General features: G+C 33.4%; 1 protein-coding gene across 2 annotated transcripts in view; it reads left to right on the forward strand.

Moving 5' to 3' along the window:
• Positions 1 to 15516, forward strand: part of MEMO1 (mediator of cell motility 1) — a 107123-nt gene extending 91607 nt beyond the window's left edge. For both annotated transcript variants that reach the window (XM_081796977.1, XM_081796976.1), the window contains 3 exons: positions 2498 to 2574; positions 13203 to 13307; positions 14844 to 15516. In XM_081796977.1, the coding sequence (XP_081653103.1) occupies positions 2498 to 2574; positions 13203 to 13307; positions 14844 to 14975 (314 nt within the window). In that variant the 3' untranslated portion in view covers positions 14976 to 15516. The remainder of the gene's footprint in view (positions 1 to 2497; positions 2575 to 13202; positions 13308 to 14843) is intronic.
• The last annotated feature ends 6514 nt before the right edge of the window (positions 15517 to 22030 follow it).

The following is a 22030-nucleotide window of genomic DNA, read 5'->3' on the forward strand; positions in this document are numbered from 1 at the left end:
TACATTTTCAGTGTAGTAGCTTTATATAGTGTGGATTTAGCTACTTAATTGATATATTATTTAGAGCCCATAAAATATTTTTACTCGATTCTTCAACTACAAAATGCAAATACCTAAGGAGTAGCAAGAGGTAGATAGCAAAATGTTAAACATTTACTCATTGATTTCCTGTGCATTTTGTCATTCTTTTTAAATCACATGTTGATTTAGTATTTTAAAGTATTCAAAATATCTTATGTATTTTTCTCTTACTTCAGAAGTAGTTTTTAAGTGAAAGTTACAGTGAAAATGGTCCATGTGAACAAGGCAGTATTTCTAAATACAGTTAGACTTTTTACTTGTGATTAAGGCAGGTCTGACCAACTTCAGTCATTTGAAACAGCAGTTCTGAACTTGGAAATAAGCAGAAAAGACTTTCTAGTAGCAAATGGTTATCACAAAGTACATGCATTTTTCTCTGTACTTGAAGAGTAGCAGTTTTCAGATTAGATAGTTATGTCCCAGTCACAGGGATTATTGACAGCGAAAACTAACAGCTATCTCCTGAAACAAGGAAAAGAGAATGCATTAGTATAAGCCTGAAGTAGTTCAGATTCAAAGAATATTCATCTTGATTGCTTCCAAGGATATTACTCTTACTACAGTTGACAGCGAATCAGAAGTTTCTTGTCTAAGATTATTAATTTAATTGTTCATTCATTTCACAAAAGATTTGGGGCCACTCTATCAAAAGACCTTTGAAATAGAAGTAGAAATTTAGTACCAATGAATTGAGTCAAGAAGTTATTGCAACAGACTTTAGATTTGTCTTTGAGCTTTCCAATAGCCATCTGGCAAATAGGAAAAATAGGGTCAATTTATATAGTTCTCACTCTTAGGTAGGAGTAAATGTGTACATTCTGTAAAGAAAAGCAAAACTATACCTAACTCTAAATTTTGAAAGAAATGTCTGATGAATTATTTAATATAAGGGCATCATTGAGTGACGAATTGTCACTGTTTAAGAATTTTTTTTAGTGCAAGGACTGTAATGGATCTCATAGTTATGGCGACATGTAGTAATCCTCAATGTTTACAAAAATGGTTGTTATATTCAGAAAGCAGGTAATTGTCTCAGAACCTTATTGCTTGATTCTAGGATATCATGAATTATAAGACGCAATACTGATTTAATAGATTTTCTTGAGGGAAAGTAAGAACTGTTACATGAGTAATCGTACATATTAATGTATGTGTAAAGTTAAAATGTGAAAGTTAAGGAAATACAGTATATTCTAGAAAGATGACCATCAAAGATGATCAACATCAACAAGTAAAGAAGTGTTGAGAACTGTGATGTGTCTTTTTTTCCAAAAAAGAGCACCAAAAGAGTTTTACTATTTTGCATCGCTTATCATTTATAAGATGATGTTTTTTAGTAAGATAAACAGAGAACTTAAAAATCATAATTATGCAGCCAAAGAAACCCATCTTCCTAGGTGTGAGGATAATAATTGTATATGTGAACTTTGCTCTAAAAATGAAGCACAAGACACAGAGTGTGCATATATGACTGGTGTACTCACATACCTTTAAAATGCATTTTGGTGAATCTTTAAAAATAACTAAATATAAAAGTAATGAGTTCTAAGAAACATAGGCATCACAGAAATACAAGTGTAGATGTATCTGAAATACAACATAGTCAGTGGAATAACATACCACAATTATTTATGAATACATTTAACTTTTGGTTTTTATATGACTGTAGTAGGGAGCCAAATTTATTACCTGAGCCTTTTGTTTTCTGTCTTCTTTTCAAGCTTCTTCCAGTTTACCCTCTGTGTTTCTTGGAGAAGAGCTAAACATTGAATGTTCTGTGCTTGTACTCTTACTGAGATATTATTGTCAGAGTAGGACTATTATATTTATTCTTTTGTGCCTCCTGTTTTAAGGCATTTGTATTGATCTTTTTCAAGTAGAGAGTTTTGCAAAAATGAGATAAATATTTTTATTGAGGTCATAAAAATCATATAAGCCACATGTATCTCTGACCTGCACTTTTTTTTTTCTGTAATAGAGATCAAATCTTTGCATTTATATAGCAAAAGCTAAGCTTTCATTGATCTGTTACGTTGAGATAGTTTCCTTAAACCAGATTTCCTTGAATCATTTTCTTTGGGTTTACCTTCCATTACAGACTGATATAATATGTTTAACAATGCTTCTAACTTTTAAGCTGTTTTGTTTCCTTAGTCTTTTGTATTGCTTGTGACTTTAAGGTTCTACAGTTTGAAGTAGTTTTTAACATCATAAAACACTGGTGATATATCATTTCTTTATTACTTCCCAAATATGCCTTTTATTTTTATGTACAAGGGCTCTTGGGAATGATTCTCTCAGAGGCGTAAGCTGTGCTTTGCCTTCCATGAGAACTGAAATTATTTGGTAAGCGCTTGCTTTCTTTTTAGCTTCTAATTTTTCCCTATTTTATTTTGTACATGATATTTGTTTCAAGGTCAAAGGTTCCGTTACAGTTACTATGATGAATCCCAGGGGGAGATTTATAGATCCATTGAACATCTAGATAAAATGGTAAGTCTTACAGGTGTGGGGTTTTAATGCTCTAAGGTGTTTTCTTTAATTTCAGATTAGTGATTCAAGACTTAATATGTTGAAATATACAGTGGACTAATAATTCTTTCCCTATCTTTATTTAACTAAATGTGCAAAATATAGTTTACAATCATATGAATATTGATTATAAAAATAATCCCTTTTCTATTAGTTGAAATTTCCTTTATCTTAATTTTATTTGATTAATGAGACTAAGAATAATATACAGATTTTAGATGCTATTTGGGGGAGTGTCTAAGGTTTAGGGATGACAGGATACTAATGCCATTACTTACTTTTAAGCAGAAACAACCGTAGCAAATTCTTAGTTTATTTTATTATTTAATTATATTTTTTGGCCATTTGGATTTTCTTAAATGGTGTTTCATTTTGTTGTTTAAATAGAGAATTTAAAAATATGATTGTATTCTTATCTGGCCCAGTACAATAGACATTGATCCTGCTGTCATTTTCCTTAAAGTAGTATGGTAGTCATAGTACTTGTTTTCATAGTTAAAAAGTCATGCAAATCATTTTGTTGTTTTTTTTAACTGATAAACAGAATATTAAATATAGCGGATATATCACTTACTGGCTTTGATCTTTGACAGATCATTTCAGTTCTCTAGTCTTCAATTTGTCATCTCTAAGATAAGAGACTTGGAATAGGTGGTCTCTAAATTGTCTTTAAACTCTGTCAGACTTAAAGTCTATGATACGTTTGAAATCAACTTTACCACTGTTTGAAAAGCTTTATGCATATGTTTTAGTATAAAAATATTTAGTCTAAAGTAGATAAAACATTTTAGTAAGGAATTTGGATCTAAAACTATAGGTAGGTTATACCTTGTATATTTTATTAAAAGCCAAATGGAATGAATGCAGATTTAGTTACCTAGGAGATTTTATTATATTTAGATTTTATCATATTCAAATTTATCTTGTTACTTAGATCCAATTATGGCCTAATACTTTTACCTTTAGAATTTTGTTTGGACTTAATCTACTGACTTTTCTTTTGGCTTTATGATGTCATGTCAGTCATTTAATTATTTTCTGGCTTCTAGTTCTGATCTTATTTTTCTGAGGCTTAGTTTTCAGTTGCCTCAGAGAACTTTTCTGGTTACGTCATCATTTATTTTCTTCATGTAGCAAGTGGTTAATGGGTGTCTCCTGTGTGTCTGGTACTGTGTGAAATACCGAAGCTGTTAAGAAGATAAAACATTGTCTCTCACTTAATAGAACTTACAGTGCAGTCATTGAACAGACTTAGAAAGAAGCTATTCCAATACAGAGATGTAAGAGATATTTAGGACACATGCTCTCCTTGTTCTGTGAGAATGATCTAGATGTGCCTATCTTAGGGCTTTGGCCCTTTTTATACTTGACTGTCTGACTTTGTGGCTTTGCTCAGCTTTACCTTCCCAACAAGGCGCACCGACTGTACTGTTTAATTTTGCATCAGACACTCCACCTTCTCAGCATTCCCAACCTACCTTACCCTCCTGCAGTTTTTCTTTCAACAAACTAAATATTCTACTTATTATAGTTTTGTTAGTCAGGATATTTATTTTGTTCTCTGATGTATCCAAAGTGCTTAGAATAGTGATTAGAACATTAGTAGGTGCTCAGTGAATATTGTTCAAGTGAATGAAATAATATAATCTTCCTATATACATAATTAAATTAAGTGAATACCCCAACTGTAATATGAGAAAGGAATAAAGGGAAAGTAATTTATGATAAACTAATATATTTTTAATAATGTAAGTGCCCAAATACCAACTATATTAGAAGACACTATGAAATAGATGCTTATTACACATTGTATCATTACTATAATAGCTGTCATTCCAAACCTAAACAGTTATTTTATGTTTGTGACTCATATTACTAAGGTGCTTTGCTGGGTGACTTGATTTTCCAAAATGGTGAGCAATCTTTAGTAAAGTTGTAAACTAAACAAAGTACAGCCTTCCCTTACTTTATATGGATATGGCAATTCCTTGGAAATCTACTGTATATTAAAACCATCCAAAACTTCTTAGTATTTATGTATAAAATAGAGTTAAGGGTCTAGATAATTATAAGCAGGTTTTTCACCCATATGGACATGTCAAGAGTGTTATGGGATGAGAACAATTATTTGTGTGTGGGACTATCTTGTATTATAGGACAATCAGCGTCTCTGGACACCACCCACTAGCATCTTCTAATTATTGGGACAACCCAAAAATGTGCCCACAGTTTTCCATTATGCCCCTATGGTAAACAGTTGTTCCATGACCTTACCCTGCTTAAGTTTTCTTCTCAGTTTTAATTACTCTGTGACTTATTATTTGATGATTTGTCTGGTAATAACCTCCCCTGATGGATTGTAAGCTTCATGAAATCAGGATCTTTGTCCATTTTGTATCAGCCTTTCACCAGGTACTCAATATATATAGTTGTTGAGTGAATCAGTGGATGAATGGGTGGGGGTAGTGGTGAGAAATGAAGCTAGAGAATCTAGAATAGGCTGTTTATTTTATTTATTTTAAAGGTTTTATTTTTTTTATTTGTCAGAGAGAGAGAGAGCGTGTGTGTGCGCACATGTACAAGCAGGGGGGAGTGGCAGGCAGAGGGAGAAGCAGACTCCCCACTGAGCAGGGAGCCCGACATGGGGCTTGATCCCAGGACCCTGAGATTGTGACCTGAACCCAAGGCAGACACTTAACCGACTGAACCACCCAGGCACCCCTGGAATATGCTGTTTAAAGGGTATTAAATAGGAAAGTGATAAAATCAGATTGTATTTGAATAGATCATATAGCTGCAGTGTAGCAGGTAGGTTGGAGGGAGGTCAGAGGAGAAATGAGTAGACCAGTTTGGTAATCCAGGTGACAAATGGTAATTTAGACAGTGGATGGGGTGGTGATGGTGGAAGAGAGGGGCAGAGTGGATATATTCAGTACATAAGAGACAAACTGATGATAGGAGTTGGAGATTGATTGAACTTGCCGGGGAAGGAAGTATCAAGAATAACTCCTAAATGTCTGGCTTATGCTGCTGGTTGGGTGTTGGTACTGTTCACTTAGGTTTAAAGCACGAGAAGATAGGACTGATGTTTTAGGAGGTAGGGAAATCATAAATCATACTAGGGATATGTTATATTTGCTGTTGCCTTTAGGACATCCAATGTCAAGTTGGCATTTGGATTTTCATTTTGCCAATTATTATTATTATTACTATTATTTTTAAAGATTTTATTTATTTATTTGACAGAGAGAGACACAGCGAGAGAGGGAACACAAGCAGGGGGAGTGGGAGAGGGAGAAGCAGACGTCCCGCTGAGCAGGGAGCCCAATGCGCGGGGTTCCTTCCACATGACCTGAGCCAAAGGCAGACGCTGAACGACTAAGCCACCCAGGCACCCCATTTTGCCAATTACTTTTGAGTGCACTTATAGTCCTAGGCACCATTGGAGATATGGCAGTAAACAAACACACTTTCACACAACTTTTATTCTAACGGGAGGAGATACATTTTTTAAAAAAGTAAGGATATATATGTTAGTTTCCAAAAGTGATGTGCACTGTACAGAAAATATTGAAAGGGTTTTGAAATAGTGAATGATTCAAGTGATTGGTGGTTAACTGATTGGAGAAAGACTCCCCTGAGGAGAAACATTAAACCGAGGTAGAGATGATAAGAAGGAGCAGACCAAGTAAAGATCAGAGGAAAGAATATTATGGACTGAAGGAGTTGCCTGTGCAAAGTCCTTAAGACGGGAAAGAGGCTGGGTGTGAAGAAAAGAAAAAAAAAAGGCCAGTGTTGTAGGAGTACAGTAGACAAGGGTAGGAGTGGTACAAGCTGTGGCAAGAGGGATAGCCAGGGATTGGATAATGTAGGGCTTTATATTCCAGGGTAAGAAATGTATGTAAGTACACAGAAATGATGTAGTTACATTTTTTAATTTTATTTTTTTAAAGATTTTATTTATTTGAGAGAGAGAGAGACCGAGAGAGAGCACGATTGGGGGGAGGGACAGAGGGATAGGGAGAAGCGGACTCCTCTCCTGAGCTAGAAGCCTGATGTGGGGCTTGATCCGAGGACCCTGGGATCATGACCTGAGCTTAACCAACTGAACCACTCAGGAGCCCCTAGTTACATTACTTTAAAGGTCACTCTGGTGGTTGTGTAGAAAATGGATTCTACACCAGGTCCAGGAGCAGTAACAGTGGGCATGGGCAGTAGCTTAGTGGGGAGAGGATAGTAACTTCGACTGGGGTGGCATTCGTGGATATGGAAAGAAGTTGGTAGATTTGAGATCACTTTCAGAAGTATTTTCAGAAGGGCTGTGCTATGGAATTACACTGGTTGGAAGCCTGAAGAAGAGGCCTGCAGTAAGTTTGAGAGGTCTGGAGTTCAGTAAGTAACATGTAGATGGTAATTAGAGCCAGGGCAGAGAGGAGATTGTCTACTCTAGTAATCCTTAACCTTGTCTTTACAATTTCAATCACCTGTGGGGCTTTTTCAAAATAGGCTTGCCCATAGTGCCCCTGGAGATCGCCTTCTGGTAGTATGCAAAGAGTCCCAACATCTTTTTATTCCTAAATTTGCTTTGTAGGTGAATTTGAACTGTCCTGCAATGGCCCCTAATCTTTTGAGTAGAACAAATTTCCTATCTATCTCCTCTTGTTTTCTGTTCAGCTCTTTAAATCATTTGTCAACTTTAATTAGGCAGCATTTAATTTTGCACACATAAAAATTTGTAAATCCGTGAATTGATGCTGTTAGCACAGAGAGATGTTTTCTCTAAAACATTAGTTTACCTGGTACTCCAAAGTCACCGAACATAATAGCATCCTTTGGAACTCTTTAAAACTGTGGTCACATTTAAACACTTTAGTATTATTTTACTGATTATTCTATGTGTTATGTATAAACATCCAAACTTAACTATTCTTTTAGTCTTCTAATTCTGTATTGATAGCTTATATTAAGAGGACTAGCTTTACTTATCTTTCTTGAGGTATATTATCAGACAGATAGACCTTGGTTTCTTACTTTGAGGCAGAGCAAAAGGGTAACATTTACCCATTGGCATGATTCTTATAATTCTCCTAAGATTATTGCCTTTTCTGGTAGCTTCTAAGTCTTTGAAATTAGAAATTTTTGCTCAAAAAGTGTTCACAGAACCAGTAAGTTTAATACTGATTTCTAAATCTGCATCTGATTTACCTTACTTTAGATGTCCAAAATCACCAGGGCATAATTTTTAAATTTATATTTAGTCGAGAATACAATTTCTGAATATTGAGTAATTGCTTCTTGTTAATATGTTTGAATTTAATATTTGAAATGATATTTGACTTGGAGACTGATTTTTATGGTCCCTTTCTGTTTATATATGGAATTTTTAAATGGCTCATAAGTGTTCTGTTCTTTTATTAGCATGTTCTTAATTCAAGTTATAAGTCACTTCTGGGGTTTAAAGTGGATTAAAATAATAAGAATGGTTAGGTCTATACATATAGTCATGTATGTATGTTTATATATATATGTATGTTTATATATATGTACACTCACTATTAAACTTTATATAATGTGTTTTCTTAATTGATTTATATAACCAAATGGTGAATATCCCTCTGTATATTCCTTTTCTAAAGTGCCATTTTATGTTATAAAAAATTTCATTCATTTGAGAACCAGTATCTTAGTTTCTACATGCAATATTTTCAGAGCAAATATAGTTGGATAGTTCTCTATATAAAGTGTTAAAAGACGTTAGCAGTTCTGAATTGTAATTGTTACACATTTTGAAAGTTTGATAGGATGAAAAATTATTTAAGTATAAAATCTTAGGTATAATCTTTTCAAAATTACTGTGTTAATTAGTTTTGGCTCTTTTTTTGTTATCAGAAAAGTCTTATTAAATATAGTTACTAAAATAAGTAAAAGTGTTTCTGTGTTCCAAAAGCAAAATAAAAATAGCTGTTCCTCTTATTGCAAAATAATTATATCTCTAGCATTTGAATATCTTGGAATTGAATTATGTGAAAAAATTATGTAAAGAAAAAATATATAGGAAAATAAACTGGATCTTCCAAATGTTTTAAGTGGGAAAAAAGTAACTAGTTACAGGAGATTCTAAAAGTGTTACAATAGTATTGGCTGCTGATCATGCTTTTGGTAATTAGAACTTTGTAATTTCAGTAATTACAAAATAGAACATATTTCGAGAGATTCATTTTTGTGAACTTTTGATATTACATACTGGAAACATTACTCGTACATAAGTACATGCATATATATTTTATATATATCATAATCATGTTTTTTTTTCTGTGCTGCTTTTGATATAGACCAGTGTTTCATTATGGACATTGCCAAATTGTTTATGATTTGGCAAAGAGAATCTGAAAATCTCATTGTAGTCATCCTTATGATGTATTTTCCTTCCAAATTTATTAGTAGTCACTTCATTTAATTTGAACTTCAGCTACTTTTCTTTCTGTCAACTCTTTTGAAAGTGAAATTGTTCAGATTTGTCTACTCATACTTCTTTCTCGAACTCAGGCCAATAGTTTCTTTAGTAGTCTTTGGTATAAGGTTTTATAATATCTTTTAAGATAGCTACTTATTAGTATATTGCTTCTTAGCACTGCTGTCTTTAGGGTGATTTTTTTTTTCTCCATAAAATTTCTTTCACTGTAATATTTTATTTTGATGCCTCTTACAGAAAGCAGAATATTTCCTTTTCCCAACTTGCCTACCTAAATGTACACCCATCTCTCCAACATAAATATATATCCTTACTTTAGAAAATGAGGCCTACTGACTTGATAATACGGTGATTAATTAAGTGTTTATAATAAAAAGACCTATGGTTCTAGTTCTATCTTAAAGTCCTCTCAAATAGTTTTGTTTCTTTTTTGTGTTTGTTACTTTAGAGGCAGATTGCTTCTGGTGATAGTATTTAAAATTAAGTTAAATTTAAATTAAATATTTTATTATGTATAAACTTTATTATTATTTTTTTAAGATTTTATTTATTTATTTGAGAGAGTGAGAGCATAGAGGGAGAGTGAGAGGGAGAAACAGACTCCCACTGAGTGAAGGAGAGCCCCATGCCAGGCTCAATCCCAGGACCCTGAGATCATGACCTGAGCCGAAGGCAGACGCTTCACCAACTGAGCCATCCAGGCGCCCCTATATGTAAACTTTTTTTAAAAGGGAGGATCTTTGTTGTCTTATCAGAATCCTGAATTTGCAGCTCTGTCAGTTAAAACTGTCTGTTCAGTTTAGGATTGCCACTTGGGATTTAACATTACAAGCTTTCACTCATTACTTGGAGAGTCAGCATAATGATAGATTCCCTCTGCCTTTGTTACCCCTCAAGGTAGGTAGGGAGTTAGCTTTCAATCTGAGGATTTCTTGCTGAAGCCCCTAAATTTCCCAGAAATCCAAATCATGATGGATATCAGCTTTTGGTGTGTATGATATCTGCTTTGTATCTTAGATCTTCACTGCTTCATATTGGATTTAAGTCACGTGAACAGATTCTCAATATGCTAGGCCCTAGGTAAGATTTTCGTCACCTGGACTTTAGATTCACTGATCATATCTTCAGTATTTTATTTTATTTATTTTTTTTTTTTAAAGATTTTTATTTATTTATTTGACAGAGAGAGACACAGCGAGAGAGGGAACACAAGCAGGGGGAGTGGGAGAGGGAGAAGCAGGCTCCCTGCAGAGCAGGGAGCCCAATGCGGGACTCGATCCCAGGACCCTGGGATCATGACCTGAGCTGAAGGCAGTCGCTTAACCAACTGAGCCACCCAGGCGCCCTCTTCAGTATTTTAAGTAATAGAAGAGTTAACTAAGCATATTGGAGAAGCACTTTGTTGCTTCATCTTCTTGGAATTTTGGCAGTTGGCAGTAGTATCAAATTAGCATTTTCAATCTTCTTGGAATTTTGGTAACTATAATTTAAAAATCGTTAACATCAAAATATAAATATATACAAGAGTATATTTGCCAGTGTTCTATATTACTTAATAGATGCCCTCTTTCTCAGTCATCATTGCTGTTGTTTGCATACTCTATGAATTTTCCAATTGGAGAATTTCACTCATGAGAAAAGCCTTATTTTTTCTCTATATCCCTTCTTTATAAAAATGCATACTCGTTCACTGTCTTTGTCAGAGAATTGATTGTGATGGAATTGATTCTTGCCCTAGTAGGTACATAACACACTTTAGGGAATTAAATATTTAAATTTAATCCCTTCACTTCCATCATCTCAGTTTTTTCTTTTCCCTCTTGTAATTTAACCATTATATCTTAATTTCAAACACTTTATTTAGTAGGGTCTTCTCTACATTCATAGCTTTATTTTATATCTTTCTATATGAAATTTCTTGAATTCTTTGTTTTCAACAAATTTGATCATTAGTTTTCCTGTCTTTGAATTTTTCATGTCCGTATATGAATGTGGTAAGTTTGTTCAAAATGTACTTTAAGATTTTAACATTAACACGTACATCAGAACCTCAGTGTCACATAATGTATTAATGAGTAGAGTTCTATTTAAGGTAAGCTGTCCTAGACTTTATCCAGGAACATTGAAAGTTCTCTTAAAATATGTGTACCAATTATAGCTATGAGAGTTTAAAGAATTGTTAGTATGTCTCTTATGCTTCATGAAGCAGATTAGTGAGTGAGAAAGAGCCTCAGATTAGAAATTTAGAGGCAAGCTTTTAACCTTATTTATGCCTCAGTTCCTTCGTCTTTAGGGAGTTATTTCTTGACTATCCGTATGTGTGGAAGAGATTTGTTTAACTCCATCTCTGCATTACTACTTGGTTTAGAAATATATTGTGTGATATTCTTTGAACCAGAATTATGATACTAATTGTTTATCTTAGGTTGAATTTTTAAGTTTATTCATATTTCTCTGAATTTGCACCAAATGTCACTGGAGACCGTTGACCTGGAAGCCTCCTAGTTTGCAGGGGAAAACAGCTTAGCATTAAACACTGGTTGTGGACAAGTCTGAGAGTGGCTAATTGATGTGCAATCAATTGGAAGTTGATTACATGCACATACCTATCTTTCAGATGTATTTGCAGGAAAGTGTGATGATGTTTATGAACGACTTGAATGCTCTGAAAACAGGTTCTTTATAAAATTAAATTTTGATGCTGCCACTGCGGTATTTTTATGTCACCTACTGATTACTATCATTTTTCAGATGAGCGTTCATCTGATTACTCTAGGTGCTTTTCCACTGCAGTTGTTTTAAAACATGTTGAAATATAACTTAAAAACCACACAAAATAGATCAGTTGATTCTCTAGTTAAACCACCATTTACATTTCTCTCAGAGTATGTTAAACCAATTTGTTGAACACAAATGTAAAATATTTTACCCGAATAGGAAAACAAGGTAAGGTAATTGGTGAATGAATGAGTGAGAATCATTCATTTATTTGCTTGATTAAAGTTGCTCTATATTCTTGTATTATGAACACATTATTTGAATGCATTTGCAGGGTATGGAATTTAGTGTGAATAAATGTCCAAATCAGAGTGGTTGTTTTAATAGTAGTCTTAAAATTTTTTGATCCTGGATTAAAATCTTAGAAATAAAGCATTCTAGTTGGAAGTATAAAGAGATAAAAAGCTTTTTTTTTTTTTTTAAGATTTATTTATTTGAGAGAGAGAATGAGCGGTATGGGGAGGGAGGTGGGGAGGGACAGAGGGAGAGGATCTCAAGCAGACTGCCTGCTGAGTTCAGAACCCTCAGCCAGGCTCAATTCCAGGACTCTGAGATCATGACCTGAGCCAAAACCAAGAGTTGGATGCTCAGCTGACTCAGCCACCCAAGCACCCCAAGAGATAAAAAGCCTTTAAGATAATTTGGCATTCCATTATTTTGCTTACATGAATAAAGTTATTTGTCAGTGGAAGACAGGCCAATACTTTCTTTAAAAAGTTCATAAAAGGCCTATTTTGCTTGAGCATTTATCTTTTATGAGCTTTAAGTTAATTAAAAATATGTTAACCTTTTTCTTAGTGGTATCTTTTTTTTATCACATACTCATAATTCAAATGCCTTGCACACTGTTGATATTTAAGTGTATTTATGAAATTGGCTAAATTACAGTAAACTCTTAATTATTTATGCCAATGGTAGGAGGAATATGATGGTTATGAGAAAAAAACAGCCATATAGCAAATTTAATTTTCACAATGGATTTACTTTTGTAAATACATTTATATAAGAAAAAGGTAAAATTGTGAAATGTTTAAGGGTTGTGAGCTAAGTGGTAACTGGTGATGGTGGTGTGGAAAAATAGCAGGAGGTCAGAAAGAACTAAACAGGACTGAAAGTTTTCTGTTAATGAAGTGTACATATTGTTGAGAGTTGACTGTAATGAGATTACCTTTGATGAATGAGTTTGATATTTCCCAAGGATTATTTAATTTATTCTCTTTACTTCTCCTTAATTGAAAAATTATGATGTTTAAGTAACGGTTTTAAAATGTAATTAGGAAATAATAAATTGTGTACCTTTTTCTTTTTCTTTCATTTTCTTTTTCTCTTCTTTTTTTAGGGTATGAGTATTATAGAACAACTAGACCCTGTATCTTTTAGCAATTACTTGAAGAAATACCATAATACTATATGTGGAAGACATCCCATTGGGGTGTTATTAAATGTGAGTATCCTTAGGAAGCTGGGTTTTTAACATTTGATCCTGTGATGTTTCAAAATATCTTAATTGTCATCATCTATGATACCTTATTAATGAACATTGGTTTTAGGTAAATTTTCTTTCTAGTACCTTTAAGATAATTTGGCTTTCCATTATTTTGCTAACATGAATAAAGTTGTTACTGGAAGACAGGCCAGTACTTTCTTTTAAATACAGAAAAAAATATTTAGAATAGAAACCTAGTTTTTCTCTTGACTCACAACCAGTTCCGATATGTTCTTTACAAATATAAATCAAAGTAACCCTTGGTAATAAGTAGCCTTATTGATTTTTTGGTTTTATTTAATGTTCTAGACTCTATAAAAAATAAATGGAAGATTCTGTTCTTAAACTTCAGATATTCATAATTTAGTAACATGAGACAGATGGCATGTATATGTTTTTCTCTTTACAACAAAAACAATATTTCATGTAAATAATAGTAAGAGGCAGAAGTTTTGGGTAGCTGGATTTTTGAAAGAGATAATAATATTAATTTTTCCTCTAATAAATAAAACAATGTGGCTTTCCAGAAAGAAACTGTGAGACTTTTTCATAAAGAAGAAGTGTATGTATACTCAGGAATGGGAGGAGGGAGCAATAATGTGTTCATTGTTTGGAGAGGCAGAGAAATAATGGAGAAGGTAATGTTAGTCTAGAAGAGTTCAGGGCAGGAACCTACCCTACAGTGTTAGTTTAGTATAATTTGAAAGATAGTACATTGTGGATTTTTAGGAATGGTTTTAAGCAGTATTGACTGGAAGAAAAGCCTGTTAAGGGCTTAAACTAATTCTTGAAATTTAAACTAGGTAAGCTATACTAATTTCCTAAAGTCTGAATTCGATCAAATAAAATTTTAATAAAATAAATGGTGAACCAATCCACAATTAAAATAAAAACTGTGGTTTACCTCTTAGATCTGGAAATTAATTTATATATATTTCAAATTTAGTCAAAGTTAGACAAAGAAGAGACCAGGATTTCATGACAGAAGTGGCTAGGATTTGGTTTAATGAAAAGAGAGAAAAGTATATGTTTCTTGCGGTGGCTTTATTAAATATAAGAAGGGTGTGGTGGGGGCGCCTGGGTGGCTCAGTTGTTTAAGCGACTGCCTTCGGCTCAGGTCATGATCCTGGAGTCCCGGGATCGAGTCCCGCATCGGGCTCCCTGCTCGGCGGGGAGTCTGCTTCTCCCTCTGACTCTCCCCCTCTCATGCTCTCTATCACTATCTCTCTCAATAAAAAAAAAAAAAAAGAAGGGTGTGGTGGGAGATGACTGATATTTATCAAGAAGTTAGATTAGGGGACATTCTTTGAGAGAATGAAGTAAGGAATTATCTTTTTCCCATTTAATATGATGCAATAAGAAGTTCAAGAAACAAATCAAGAGAAGAGTAAAAAATCTAGGCTTCAGCTGTGAGGTGGACAAAGTTAAGCCACCAACACAAAGAGTGTTCACTTTTTATGAGGTCTGTTGTAACCAATTTTTTTTTTCCCCTAGGCTATCACAGAGCTCCAGAAGAATGGAATGAATATGAGCTTTTCCTTTTTGAATTATGCCCAGTCAAGCCAGTGTAGAAACTGGCAAGACAGTTCAGTGAGTTATGCAGCGGGAGCACTCACGGTCCACTGAAGCTCTGAATCCTCAGGGATGCCACCTGCACATACTCATTCTCTGTCTGGGGTCCCAGCCTAGCCCTTACCAAGATACTGGTCCTGGTTTGGGGGGATTCTGAAACCTCAAACTAATAGAACTTTCTTCTCTTCTTTTCTAGTAGGTGTAGTCCTTCCTTAATTTCAACTCATTAAAAAATGCTTTATAGTTTAGGGCAGTGGAAGGAAGGCTGGCATCAAAATATTTTGATCAAAAAAGATGGCAATGTAAAGGCCCAATTGTGGCAGACAGTGTTTTGAAAGTAACTTGTAAAGCATTTACCATATCCTAAATTTGCACTCTTTGCAGACTTGTGCACATATATTCCGCTTTCAGAATAGTTTTGCAAATTGTACACAAACAAACAAAAAAAGGGTGGAAGCTTTTTAATAAAGAAATTGCATTTATAAATGATCTGTATTAGAATATAATAAATCTCCAGTTATAGTCAATTACTACCCGTGTTGTACAACAGATACCTTCTATTTTAGTTGCTAATAAAGGGCTACACAACTCAAAATAGTCTGATTTAAACTTATTGCTCTGTGGTACATATGAAAATTTTTTTTTTTATTAATTCCATCTCAGAATTTTTATGTTAAAAGTGGTAAACTTCAGCTCATGTAAAAAATATGTTAGGATGTATTTTATATTTTACATATTTATGTGATTTTTTATCACAGATATTAGAATCATATTTTAAAGTTAGCTTTGAAAATTACATACAGTTTGCCTTTTTGTGTGTGACATCACTTTGTGTCATTACTATATTATAATAGAATATAAATTCAAGATTGGTAAAAGAACAGATGTAGTCCTTTCCTCCAAAGATCGTGTTTGATAGGCAGTAGTCTGCAAATGAGGAAACATTGAAGAGTGTTCTTAGTGATTTTCAAATCATTGCAGACCATACACTACTGCTATGCTTTCTTAGTGCTTTAAGCAATTTGACTCTCTTACTTGAATTTTTAGCAAGAAATCATTAACAGTAACAAAAACAAAAAACCACTGGATTTTCTTATAGTTCTACAAATTTTTTGTCATGATATTTGGTGCGGCTCTTCCAACTAAAATAATGGTATGGTGTTGTATTTCTTTTTTTAGCATAGACCATTTCTAGTCACTTGGAGGAGGGGAAATATATATATATATAATTTGATTAGTTAATTATTGGCCACCATGCATGTACTAGATTATACCTATTTCAATCTAACACTGGGTATCTACATTACATTGGAGAACATTTGTATCTTCAGTGTTATGCCGGAATAGCACAATTTTTAGATGCCTTGCACCAATTTTATTTAAAGATTTGCGTTTCTTATTTACTAAATATCAACTTTCTATACTCAAGAATTGAAAAAAAATAATGTTATCTTTTGGATTCAAAATTATCCACCTATACATGTGTGGAAATTATACTCTTACATATTAATGATTTATTTCCCATCACTTAGGTATACTTTTGAGTACTATAAATATTTATTCCTTATTTATTATGTAGACTATAAAAATTTCAAAATTGACTACAGAGTGAATTTTTATTATTTTCTGAGTATAAAACTGATACATGATTATTATAGAAAATTTAGAAAATACTGAAAAGGATAAAGAAGAAAAAAAACTTATCTGCAATTTCACTATCCAGAGATAACACTGTTAATATTTTTTGTATTTCCTCTCAGTCTTTGTCTATGCTATTTATATGTATGAGTGTGTATATGTGTTTGTGTGTGTGCATAATAACAAATTGAGATTATACTGACTATATAGTTGTATACCCTACTTTTTATAACTTCCTAAGTACTTCCCCATGTCTTTGAAAATGTAATTTTTAAAAAATGGCTGCCTGATATTTTATTGTATGAATATATACACCATGATGGAACCAGTTCTTCCTTTGGATATTAGATTGTTTCTAATATTTCACAATTATAAATAATAGTGGGATGGACATCTTTGTAAAATTGTAAAATTCGAACTCTATAATAGACTAATTCTTTAGGGTATATTCCTGGGAGTGGGATAATTGTTTTAGATGGTGAGAACTTTTTAGGCATTTTCAAATATGGCCAAATTACCCTTCAGAAGGTTTGTACCAAATTAGCAATACGTGAGTACCCATCATACTGCCCCTTCTCCACTACTGATTATTATTTATTTTAATTTTTGACAATTTGTTAAGCATATAATTGGTTGTTCTTTTTCATCATTCTGATAAGAGTGGCTTTACCATGAATCAGGTTTTTTCCTTCTGTGATTTTATAGTTGATTGATTAATAAAAAACACAAGAGGGTTGCTTGGGTTGAGTGGACTATACCCCTGTGAATATGTTTATTGTACATTTAAAAGTCTAGAATATTTCAACATCACTCCACCCTTTCCTAGAATATGAGCATATCTTTCATACTCAATCATGGAGTAGAAAGAGTTCCAAACTGATAGTTGAGTACTGAGTTATAGTTCTGTCTGTGCCACTAATTAGTTCTCTTACATAAATATTTCATGTTTTATCGAGACATTCTCATCTGTAAAATGTGGAAGTGATCTTTTAAGCACATTCTAGAATGTTAAAAAGCTACATGATTAAATTAGAAGTTTTATCTTGATTTCAACTCTACATACATAAAAATGAAAATCTTTTTTTAACACAAAAGGGAAATTAATTTGCATTATTTAATGCAGTTAATATTACCTAAATTGTTGAACTTAAGCTTTTCTACTTTAAGTGCCTTAGAAGTGTTTTGTATTTGAAATCTAAAATGTAAAGGAAATTATTATGTGGTTCTGTACAGTTTCTTCTTTATTACATGCATTTGAGTTACTTGCAGCAACTTTTTTTTAACCGTAGATTGCACAGAGCAGTATATTCATGGATTCTTCACTATTCTGCTAGTGAGTCCTTGAGAAATGTATGTTAAAGATTAGCTCAGTGAGCAGGTAAGTGAATACTTTGTGTTGGGTGGGCAACAAATCTTCATACAGAGTAGGATAAAGGACTATTTGGATATTCCAGTGTTCATATTTAGACACTCCAGTATGGATGGTATGTCCTGAGTTAGTCACTGATTATTGTTGCAGGTCACAAAGTTTTCTTTGGTAGTAAATAGTTCATTGCTCTAGATAAGAGGTTGGCAAATGTTTTGTGTGAAAGACCAGATACTAAATATTTTGGGTTTTGCAGGCCGTATGGTCTCTGTCCCAACTATTCATCTTTGCTGTTGTAGCACAAAAGCAGGCATGGGCAATGTGTACATGAGCCGGTGTGGCTCTGTTTCAGTCAAACTCTGTTTATACAGAAAGACAGCTGGATTTGGTCCCTGGGCCAGAGTTTGCTGTCCCCTGTCCTAGATGGTCTAGTTTACTTATAGTTCAAATTATTGGCTAGCAATTTAGACTGCAAAAAATGATTGTAAGTTTCTACCTTCCTAAGCCTCTCTTATTTTGATGTAGTGTACTTGACTGGGTTTGAGTGTTATTTAGAATTATAAAGGGAAGTGGGAAGTGGGTAAAGAAAAGGAGGAAGTCTTAGGAACTAGTGTTAAAGCACTTTGAAGCCCTTTTATTTGCTGAAGCCCACTGGGAGGTTTGCTTTGCTGCTGTAAATTAATCAGAAGAGTTGATGAGGTTGTGATTAGTTGTTGCAAATTATAGGAATTATTCTAAGCACTTGGCTACCTAGACGGTACTAGAGGATGGATGAGATGAACCTTTGTATTTGAGTATTCTGGGACATAGACCAGTAATTTAAGAGAGACTGTGAAATGTGAGACTCTCTTTTTCCATGTAAAGACTTTGGAAAAATAACTACCATCTTCCATCACTGTCCCTTAATATTTAGCCCCCTAACCCCAACGCTCAATATTTAGGAAGGACATAAACTCAGAATAAAAAAGAATTATTTAACTTGAACAACTTCAAGTTGATGGAAAAGTTACTATACTCTTCTATTTTCATTTACTCTGGATCAATGAAAACTTCATCAAAGAGTGGTATTAGTCCATAGACTGGCAGTTGGGAAGCGCTATGGTATGGTTGCTGAAAGACCTAATGTGGTTATGGAACTAATACTGAGTAGCAGGCATGCACTCTGACATTCCGTCTAAAACTTTAATATAATTGTGTTAAATTGTTAAGTGCCACATATTAAGCGGGACATTATGAACTATAGTGTTCATAGGGAGGCATCTAGAATGATGAAAGGCCTGAGTGCTGTGGAGAGTGGGATGCAATCAAAGAAATTGATAATATTCATTTTGGAAAAGATAAGTTTACAGAGAGGGAGTTTTTTGTTTTTTTTTTTCCCCCAAATATTTGAGTGACTACCATGTATAGGAAGAAACAGAATTTTTCTGTGTTTTCCTAGATGGAAAAATTAAGAAATGGAAGTTTCTGGTTCCACATTTAATGTTCTATATGAGAATTTCTAAATGCAAATAAGCTCTGTCCTCAGAAAACATTAGAAGTACTCAAAAGCTAGACCAGTGGTTCTCAAAGTAGTGTCCTGTGCTGTCAGCATCAGTATCACCTGGGTATGTTATTGGTATAGATCTAAAATTATGGAACACCAAGCTGAAAAAAAGCTAATGGAATTAGTACAAATAAAATGGAATTTATTTCATGTGTATAAAACTATTAAGGGCAGTAATTTTTAAATAAAAATTGATTTTGATCATTTAACACTAACTTACAACATTGATTATAAATTGATGATTGTTACTTGTTAGTGGTGGAACACTGGACCCTTAGAATAATAGTATACTTTTGTTTTAGTTAAAACATTTAAATACAAGCTAGAAGTTTCTATTTACTAAAATAAATTTCAGTTGATCTTCAAGTCAGTGACTTCCTTTCTTAAGCATGTGTTTCTTGAATGTTAAAACAGAGCCGTATCCGTAGCAAAAAAGGGTATTAAAGGAGCTTGCTCTTTTTATACCTGAATATTAGGAAGGGAACCAGGAGGAGCTGGCAGATAAATTCTCTCTGCCTTCTTTCTCTTTTACCCTGTAAATACAACTGAGTGGAGTGTCACACTGTGATCACTGACTGTGCTAATCATTTGGTAACAGTACCCTCAGGTGATGCCAGTAACTGGCATTTCTGCCTTTTCAAAGTCGCTGTTGTGGATGGAATTTGTTTGCCTGTCATGAGTTTATTGATACATGCTATTTGTTGGGGTACTATGTGAATAATTTTAGGGTTTTAGATTTGTCATTTATTTAAAGGTTCTCTGGGGATTTCGGAGTGGTTTGTGCCCAAGATGTATCACATTAATTGTGTATGTGTGTGTGTTTAATTCTAATTCAAGGTTTTGGCCTTCACACTATAAAATAATAGAAAAAAACTTTAAAAGCCAGTTCTTCTGATTTTGAAAGCCATAATATAATACAGTTGGTTTTTCATTATAAATTGTAAGTTATGTTCAAATGCATATTTCATACTGTATAGTGAGGTTGTAACTTCACTAGCTGTAGTCCTGTTTCTTTCCTGTCGTCCTAATAATGAAACCAAAGAGCATATAAATACTATTATTAAGCTATTGAAGGCCAAGTGTATTCTGCTATGAGCAAGACCTGAGTTCTGGTCTTTAAATCTGCCAGTGTAACCTTTGGAAAATATTTTGATTTTTCTGACCACAATATTCTCTGAATTATTTACTGAATGTGATGTTATATACATTTAAGTAAAAAGTACTAAAACGTGATGAAAACTGAAAAAACCTAGAATAATATACAAATGACATATGAATGACAGTTTGGTGAATTTTTAAATTAAATGCTTAGACTGTTGAACTAGATTTAATAAAAGTATTTTTAGCTTAACAATTTTATAAATGGAAATTTTTTTCTAAGAAGTTTTCTTTCCATTTAAAATTTATCCATTCGAATCTAACATAATAGACATTCAGCTGTATTTGTTCAATTTTGATGAATTTTAAAGCAAGGAGAACAAAAGGCAATCTTCATATGAAGTGTTTTCTGAAGGACAGGAAAGCATAAACCTTTTAATTGGAAACACTTTTTTAATTGGCTTTTTCCATTTTCACTTTTTAATTGTGGAAACCAGCTTCCTTACTGATTTTAAAAGATGGTAGAATTTAATATTCTAGGCTCTTTGTAGTGCCAAATGAAATGAATGGTAGTGTAAGTGATCTGGTAAATTTGAAACCACTGGCGCATGGTTCTTACCTTCATATTTTGCAATATCTTTTGGTTTTTACTGACATTTAAAAGTGGTATGAAGTTTTAAAAACAATTAATTAAAATCCGCTTTAGCTGCTAGCCCAGTGACATGTTCAGCTAACCCTCAGGTAGAAAGACACTATGGACTCTTTTTCACTGGAATTCATTTTCAGATTTGCTGGTGAGTTGCCACTGATTTCCTAGAACAAGTCCCTGCTCTTTCCTAGAGCAGAGTTTATTTCTTTATTAACGTGAGTTAGAATTGAATAATATAACTCCTTTCTACCTTTGATTTTTCATGACAATAAGATACCTTATTTAATATATTGTACTTTTAATTTTTAAGATGTTTCACAACTTTTTCTTTCCTCTTAATCTCAACAATATGTAGGCCAGACATTATTACCTGATTTTTATTGATAGAGGACCTGAGGCAGGCCCATACAAATAATATGACTTACATAAGTTTGCATGGCTAGTTAGTATCAGAGCGAGGACAAGAATTCAGCTCCTCTAATTTTCAGTCTATTACAGATCCTGTACCATATTATTACTCTGTGTTCTCTTTTTGGTGCTGGCTGTTTGAGGTATGTTGAATTCATATAGTGATGGAATTTTGCAACTTCAATAAAAATGGGAATCATTCATGTACATGTCTACTTCGATTAATTTAGGTCAAAATAGACTTCTTTTGATGGATTAAAGTACTCCATACCTTTAATAATTCTGAAGACATCTATTTTCTTTTCTTGGAAGGCCTAAAAATTCTATTCTGTTGCTTATATCATTAAAATGCACTGCTGCTTTGTAATGGGACACTGACAAAAATGAAATTTAAGTTATTTGGTATG

Source organism: Leptonychotes weddellii, chromosome 10 (genome assembly GCF_054177405.1).
Source record: "Leptonychotes weddellii isolate Sample4059 chromosome 10, ASM5417740v2, whole genome shotgun sequence".
Taxonomy (NCBI): Eukaryota; Metazoa; Chordata; class Mammalia; order Carnivora; family Phocidae; genus Leptonychotes; species Leptonychotes weddellii.